Genomic DNA, 9,071 nt, shown 5'->3' with positions numbered 1-9,071 from the left:
ATTGATTCATTTACTTTTGAGTCCGAAATTGCGCTTCCAATTTATGGCTCATTTCACAAGTTTGGATTCACTTTTAATCCATTTGTTCTTGCTTATGACAATGCAAGTCCAATAAAAGTGTAACTCTCATAGTCCACTTTTTCTTACCTCAAATATGAGATGCTTATCTCTTATAACCCAATAAAAGATGTAACTTTTCAAAAACCATCTTTTATTATCTCATAAAGTGAGATGTTCACTACAAAATTGAAAAAGAATTTAAAATATTCTTTATTCACAAAATAGATGATAATAATTTCCACATCAATAGCAATAAACAATATTATATTATTACTATCAACATTATTATCATACTATATATAACTCATACATTAATATAATATGTATGTTACTAATCAACATCCTATATGTAATATACACATGAGATCAATATTAAATTCACAATATATATGTTACATATCTCATATATATATATAACATATATACTATAATATACATATATCATATACACATAATATATACATTAATTACACAACTATATATGTTACATACCTCACACATATATAACATATATATACACATTAATATACATGATATATATTATATACACATATATAACATATATTATGTATGCATGTCTCATATAAATACATAAAAATAATTATTTCTACATATTTAATCTCACTAATATATATTATATCACATGCTCTACATATATATAATATATATTACTCATATATATACATGTTATATATTATATATCTCACATATATACATAAAATAACATGATATAAATTTCAAATATCATATATATAATATGATATAAACGCATGATCACATATATATAACTCATATATATAATATATATTACTATTATATAAAATATAGTAAATCACATAATATACACCACCATGCTCACCCATGAATGGTTTTTACATAAAATCTCTTATCCTTGTATTCTCACAATCTTGATTTATCACCTCTTCCATTGAAAAGAAATAAGCTTTTGATTGTTAGAGATTTTATTACAATGGAAGAAAATCAAGATATTACAACTCTATTGTAATACAATACAAGGACCAACAAAGAGATTAAATAAATGTTACAACAGCATAACATACAATGTATATTACATATATATATATATATGAAAGGTAGAAGAGAAGATAGATTACACAATATTATATAACACACACATATTATTTGAAGAAATATATATATATATATATATATACTCACTTACAACCTTGAGTGTAGATTAGTGGGGATCACCATGACTTGAACAAGGTATTGCACCTTTGTCCAAAAGCTTATTTCCCCCTATCTCTAAGCACTAAGGGAACTCTCATGGAAATAGCTTTGGGAATTATCAAGCCTTAGGGTTTTCTAGCAAAGTGCTTTTTTTGATAGAAAACTTCATCTCCAAAATGAGCACCTTAGACCTCTTTATATAGTGTTTAGAATATCACCATTTGAAATTCAAACTCATAACCCCTATAGATGTTATGGACTCAAATGTAACTCTTACACACACCATAACTCCTATAGCATTAAGAATTTCAAATAAAGGTGTGTAACATCTTTTACACTCTTATTGTTGGTGATAATTGTGGAGGTTACTCATAGTAACAACTCCCCAAATGTTACAAAAAGATGACAACTAATATAGTCATATGTTACATATTATTAGTTTATTACACATATTTAATCTATATATTATATTATTATGAATAATATAACAAAGAGTGAAGACAATATAGAAGGATCTGAAACCAGTGTGTCAAGATGTGAAGTTAATTTGTCTGACAAATCTATTTTGGCAATGCCACGTGTTCGAGATCGTATTGCCCAAACAATGTGGACGACTTATAACAATAGAAATTAGTTAATTATATTTTAATATTCGATGATACATTCAAGATTAAATTTATTTTTATAGAGATATATTGTAGACTAATGATTATTTTATATCTACTTTAGATTAAATTTTTTCTTTAAAAATTTTCTCATTATATTTTTAAGCATTATAATATTATATTCACATATTATTTTAATTTATTTTTCTAAAAAAATAAATTAAATATTAAATAATATGTTATTGAATTACATTAAAATTTGTAATGTTTATTTAAAAAAAGAGTTAAATTTCACAGCATTTGACATAAAAAAGAAGGTCGATTATGTAGAACCCCACTTGGGATTTGAGGTTTTTAACACTTCAAAACATTATGTTCTTTGGATGATAAAAAGATGTGAATGTTTGGAATCCAACGGTGAGGAAATAAGCACTATGAAGTAAGAGTAAAAACAAAAGAAAACTGGCAACCGATATGTAATTTTGAGCCATTATTAAGGGGAAAAAGGTAAAGTTTTTATTTTTCTTCACCCTCTCCCTTCGATTTTCTTCTATTTCCTTCTCCCTCTTCTTTTTTTTTTCTTTTTCTTGAGTTTTATCTGCGATTTTGAATTTCGACCTCTCAATATGACTCTCTCCCAAGCCCGCTTCATCTCTCAGTTCATCACCTAACCTAAATCTTACCAGCCACTGCTTATTCCATGAATTTCATGTAATTTAATCTTTTAAATTTGAAGCACCAATTGATCTGTAGAAAATAGCACCCTTGACAATAGTTACCATATCAGATTCATCTTCAAGCATATATTAAGAAATCATAGAATTGCAATTCAAATACAATTTCATATATAGAAATAATTAAATAACAAATAATATATATTATGAGAGAGAGGGACAGCAAGTATAGTTTGCATTTTTCTAATATTCATTTTGTATTTCAACCCTACAATTAGAATGAAGTTTTTTAATTAGAATGAAGTGACCACTCTCTTCAAAATTACAAATCCTAGAATTTAACAATATTTAGTAGTTTTTCACCTTCCTCCTTACTAGGTAGCAACAGGGTCTTTTCACTAAAGAAAACAAACAGTGAAAGTGCCATGGCAAAGACGAGATTGAAGGTGCAAGGGAGACAACCAACAACAATGAAAGCGAGGTAAGTTCGTAAGAAAGGCCCCGTTTCTACTGGAGATGTCAAGAAAACCAAGTCAATGGATGCGGTGCTTGGTATCGAACTGATTAATTTCACAGATGAGGAGAATGCAGACAAAGGGGATACTCAACTAAATGAACCTAATGCTGATCTATTTCAAGCTCCTTTATCTCCAAAATCCTCACTCCGATCGATTCAATGACAAGAAAAAATTAGATATGATTTCGCTACTTTCATGGAGGCAAATGCTCAATGTAACAATAACATCTGACAAGGTAAGACCTCCATTCCTCCAATTCTGCAATCTGGTAATATTCAACAAAACTTGGATAATTCTTTTAAGAATTTGGAGAAGGAAAGAGTGAAGATAACTGAGGATGATATAGAAGAGGAGGTTAATTTTTGGAACTCAACAATCTTTTGCTATGTTCTTGGAGCTAACCCTCCCCTGTCTGTAATCGATGGTTTTGCAAGATGTGTATGGAAAGATAAGATTGATAAGGTTGGAATGATTTCATATGGAGTATTCTTGATCCGTTTTTATACCATAGAAGACAGGGATAATCTGCTGAATGGAGGGTATATCTTTTTCAATAAACGTCCTGTTGTAATGAAACCATGGAACCCAGATTGTAACTTTAAAAAGGAGAACCTTAATGTGATTCCAATTTGGGTTCAATTGGAAAATCTGGAGTTGAAATACTGGGGAGAGAAGTCATTGTTCAAAATGATAGAGCAATTGGGAAAGCCAATAATGGTGGACTCAATTACCAAAGAGAGAGGTAAGCTAATGTATCCGAGAATTCCTATTAAAGTCTCGATACATCAGGACTTACCAGATCTTATTGATTTTGAAGATGAATATGGCTACAACACATCTGTTGGAGTCAACTATGAGTGGAAACCAAGGGTTTGTGAGCATTGTAAAGGAATGGGGTACAAAACAATCGATTGTAGGGAAAAGACAGGTGGTACACAAGAATGGATTGTGAAGAAAAAGGTTGATGAACCAACTGGGAAGGATAAAGCTCAGACTAATGAAGCAGATACAGATGGTTTTCAACCAGTTCAAAAGGGCTGGAGACCAAAGGAAACTCGACAAACTGAGTTGACTGTAACAGACAATTCGTATCCAATTTTAGAAAAGGCAGAGATGGAGAGTATAGATGAGGGTGATACATTGGGAAAGAGAAAGAAGGATAACATAGGAGGAGGGGGAGATCCTCCTCTTTCCAATGGATAAGAATTCTAAGTTGGAACGTCCGGGGAATCAACAACCAACAAAAACAACACATGGTTAGACAATTTATCAATAACAATAAGGCTGGTTTGGTTGGTCTCCTCGAGACGAGAGTCAAGGCTCCTAAACTAGGAGTCTTGTACTTAAATTTTTTTCAAGGATGGTGCTTTACAACAAATATATAGTGGCATAAAGGGGGTAGAATTGTGGTTGCGTGGAATCCAAACAGTTATATTGTAAGTATTTTAAAGTGTACAAGTCAACTCATACATCTGGGGGTTGAAACAATATAATGGATGGGAAGCATCAATTTTCACTCAGTTTTGTGTATGCTTATAATGATGAAGAGGGGAGGAAAGCATTATGGAGAGACTTACATCAGATAGCAAGATCAGATCCGTGGTTAGTCATGGGGGATTTCAACGACATCCTTGCCAAAGAAGAAAGAATTAGGAATAGAGTTAAATATCATTCTTCACAGGATTTTATTGACTATGTTTCTAGTTTCCAATTGGAGGATGTCAAGGCTTGTGGAAACTCTTTTAATTGGAGCAATAAACAGCAGGGTGAAGAAAGAATCTTTTTGAAGATCGATAGGGCTATGGAAAATCAGATTTGGATGGATAAATTCACTAATGCTGAGGTTAATAGTGTTGGGTTTTATGCCCTAAATAAAACTCTGTTTCAATGTAATCCAGATTATTCTATATCAATAAAGTAACAGAAGTAATTTTTCATTCACTTGTGTATGTTTTGGTTCACTTAATCAATTGCTTGTCTATTTGATTTATAAATTCATCCAAACCCCTTTCACATACTTGAACATGTTTATTGTGTTGTCAACACAGTGGAAAATAAACATGACTGTGAATAAAGTATTCCTAGATTTATCAGAACACTGGGTTTCACTGATATGACAATCTATAACAGAGTTTACTTACATTTGGAGAAATGTTATGTTCTTTCCAGAACATAGGTTAAAGTAAAGCTCAGGTTGGATGCATAGAGTATGCATTGGAATGGACCGATATTGAACTTTGAATTAGATTTTGAAACTTACCGTAAACATCTATTCAATTCAATATCAGAAGTTGATCCTAGATCACATGATCTAAATCCTGATATGGTTAGGCTTAATTTCAAGAGTATTATTCGTGTTCTTTGATTTGTTAGTTAAGCCTAAATCTTTAGTCTGGGAAATACATACATTTTGGGAACACGGTAGTGCGATTGAGTGGGAGCGCTAACATAAATATGGAATCTATAGCTTCTATCTGGCGAATAGTAAGCAAAGGGTGATTTCCTTCGAGCTTAACCAAACGAGATAAATGATTGAGTACTCATTTCACTTAGTTGAAATATCATTTATATAGGGTTAAGTGTTTTAAGGATAAAATACATTGTAGGGTGTTACGGTAATTTAAGTCCCTTTACAGTGTAGATCATCCATATAGAGGATCATTGATCACATTAGGATTATAACAATGGATAACTAATAATGTGTCTATATGGTGGAACATATAGAGCATTCTATATACTGAGAGTGCAATTCTGAGTTCTATGTGTGGATTCAACGAAGAATTAATAAGTCAGTGAATTTAAGTGGTAAATTCTAGATCTGCTTATTGGAAGCTCGGATATATAGACCCATGGTCCCCTCACTAGTTGAGATGATATTACTTGTAAGACTCATTTAATTGATTTTAATTAATCAATTAAAAATTCTCAAGATGGACTTGTCAGTTTGAGAATTTAGCACTTATTAAGGGCAAAACAGTAAATAGAGATTTTGAAGGGCATATTTATTAATTAGGAAACTTTAATTAGTTTCATTATTAATAAAGTAAATGATAATATATTATTTGATAATTATTTTTTAATTATTAAATAATTAGATTTATCATTAATATGGTTGAACAATGGAATTGGCAATTTTTCACAAAAAGGAAACTATCAAGTGTAGGAAAAGGAAAGTTGGAAAAGTGGCAAGCCTTGTTTCCACATTGCCTAGGCCTGCCCACTTAGCTTCTTTTTCCCTTTGATTTTTTCAATTCAAAATGTCAATCATAGCCCTTGGTGGTCTTCTATAAATAGAAGGCAAAGGCTTCAGAGTTAAACACACCTGTACAACTGAAAAGCTTTTCACAGCATTATTCTGAAAGAATTTTCTCTCAGAAAATTCTCTCTGAGCCGCCACCCTCTCTCTCTCTATTCCTTCATTGTTTCGAAATGTATGAGTGCTAGAGTAGTGCCCACACACATCAAGTAATACCTCAATCATAGTGAGGAAGGCTGTGTAGATTTCAGAGACAACAAAGAAGGACTTTCGGGCTCAGATCTTGATTATACTCTGCTACAGAAAGGAATCAAGGGTTAGAGATCTGAGTGGGAGGAGACATATATATTCCGCTGCAATCACTGTAAGATTTCTAATACTCTTATGTGTTTAATTTCATATCGTTTTAGAAGTTCATATTTAGGTTGTTAAATCAACATACTTGTGAGTAGATCTAAGTTCCTGGTAAAATAACTTCCAACAACTGGCACCAGAGCCATGGTAATTGATTTGCTTGCAAGAAATTTGGACTTAAAACGATTTTCTTGTTTTTTGGATGGTATCATGTTGCTTTGAGTGTCATATTGATGTTTGAATGTTGTTTGTGAATTCTGGGAAAAATGGTTACTGTTTTTATTCTGTAGTTATTTTTTGTTGGATAGTTTGGAAAATTCTAAGCAATTTACTTTTTTACAGAACTCGATTTCGATTTAATTTGAATTAGTTATGATTTTTTGAAAATTCGAAAAATCGGGGTGACGAGCAACTCATCACGCGCGCGGAATGGCTGCTTGCAGCCTCCCTGCGCCGTGATCTCTCGGTCATGAACCTTGGATCCGCGCGCGGATGGCTATGCACAGCATGCCATCCGTACAGTTCATCCAATTTTCCAATTTTTCCGATTTTTCATTCTATTTCATGGAATTAAATTCCGATTTTTTGTGTAGTTTTGTATGTTGATTTTTGTTTTTCAAATTTTAAATCTAATTATCAGAAATAAATTAATTTTATTTTTTAAAATTAATTTTAGATATTAGTATAATTTGATTTTGAAAATAGGAAAAAATCAAGTTTTGCTTACCTTTTTCTTATTTCCTTTAAAATTTGATTATTTTATTTTTTTTAAGGTCAGATATTAATTTTTTTTGGTAACTTGACCTTAGTTAAAATAAGATTATAATAATCATGATAATTTTAAAAGAGGAAATAAGGTATTTTTGTTAACTTTTAAATTTTGTTATTTTTTAATTAAATTAAATTGTAAAACAAGAAAAGGGTATGTATTTACCATTTTCTATTTTATTATTTAATTTATTAAATAACATAAAATTTAAAAGGAAAGTTAGCAATTTATTTTGAAATGACATTTAGGTTACCCAAAACCTAATTTTTCAAAATGGTAGGTTTAATTTTATTTTTATTTTTCGAAATAAATGATTAAAATTAAATAAATCCTACATCCAACTATCCAAATCTAACCTTGTTGCAGGAGTATGTGTTTTAGATTGTTTGTAAGTTTTCTAAAACCTATTATTGCTTGATCTAAATTGCCTTGGTTAACTTGATGATAGATCAGATAATCTAATTTTAACCAAAGGTTCAATTGATGATAGATCAAGTAAATAATTTGTAACAAGTAATTTTTACAAACTTCTTTCATCTGTGTATGACCTAGCAACATGATAGGATCCATCCAAATGTGTATGCCTGTGTGAGCCTATATGTTTATGTAATGACCGCTCTAGCAATGTGGATTAGAAAAGGCAATTAGCACTAATTTTTATTATTTTATTATTATTTGTGAATTAATTTATTTGTGGACCCCAATATTTAGAAATAAATGTTAGAGTTATAATTTCTCAATTCCGGAGATTTTATTAAACTCTAGGGGTATTATTTAACTTATATGTGAAATATGTTAATTTTGTAATTTTTGCTCGGCGACAACGGAATATGCGATGGATGGCTAGATAATCACATGAGTAAGTTTAGAACCCTATTTTATAGTGGGGAATATTTTAGAGAAAATTAATTATCGGGTTTGAGCGGGGTTATGGATTTTGACCATTTTACCCCTAGCTTTAGAAATATCCTAGTTTTAAGTCTAGGGGCATTTTAGTCTTTTGGTTAAGGTGAGTGTGGTGGCTGCCCATGTAGTTGACACCTAGCATCTAAGTTAGAAGGAGTTAAGTAATTAACTCATTTTCATTTGGAAAATAAAGGAAAAACAAAGAAAAATCAAGAGAAGCTCTCTCTTCTCTCTTTCTCTCTTCGAAGGCAGCAAGGGGCAAGGGGTTTTGGGAGCTTAAAGTTTGTGTTTTCAGCTAAGGATTCAAGAGGAATCAAGCAAGGTAACCCTAGTTCTTCTCCCCTTTAAGTTTTTGAAGTTTTAGTTTAGTTTCACTATGAATGTTTAGGTTTAGTGGCTGTTAGGTTTTGAAATGTTTGGGGTTCAATTTCTGGGGTTAAATTGAGTTTATCTAAGTCCCTAGCTACTGGTTTTGATGCTTGTGATTGGTTTTAAGCAAGCTTGAGCTTTGAAACTCAAGCTTTGTTCATTAATGGCAACTTGAGTTGTATTGGTTTATTCTGTGAATTACTGCCTGGAAATCATTGTGTATGCATTGTTTAGGTATACTGGAGAGTTTGGTAAAGATTGGGATTAAATTGAATCAAGGGGGATAATTTTTTGGTTTCCTGCAGCAGAACCGGAATTCCGGTTCTGGGTGGTCTGTACCAACCGGTCGACCGGTTGGTGACCCAGAAC

The 9,071-nt window shown here is 31.4% G+C and overlaps 1 protein-coding gene across 1 annotated transcript; it reads left to right on the top strand.

Annotated features, from left to right (window-relative positions):
* Positions 1-3,226: 3,226 nt before the first annotated feature.
* On the top strand, positions 3,227-4,251 carry LOC133034512 (uncharacterized). Its single transcript, XM_061109606.1, has 2 exons — positions 3,227-3,283; positions 3,352-4,251. The coding sequence occupies exons 1-2, from the start codon at positions 3,227-3,229 to the stop codon at positions 4,249-4,251; spliced, it is 957 nt and encodes a 318-aa protein (XP_060965589.1).
* Positions 4,252-9,071: the final 4,820 nt, after the last annotated feature.

Source organism: Cannabis sativa, chromosome 2 (genome assembly GCF_029168945.1).
Source record: "Cannabis sativa cultivar Pink pepper isolate KNU-18-1 chromosome 2, ASM2916894v1, whole genome shotgun sequence".
NCBI lineage: Eukaryota > Viridiplantae > Streptophyta > Magnoliopsida > Rosales > Cannabaceae > Cannabis > Cannabis sativa.
The sequence above is the reverse complement of the archived record's forward strand: the minus strand, read 5'-3'. Positions and strand labels throughout refer to the sequence as shown.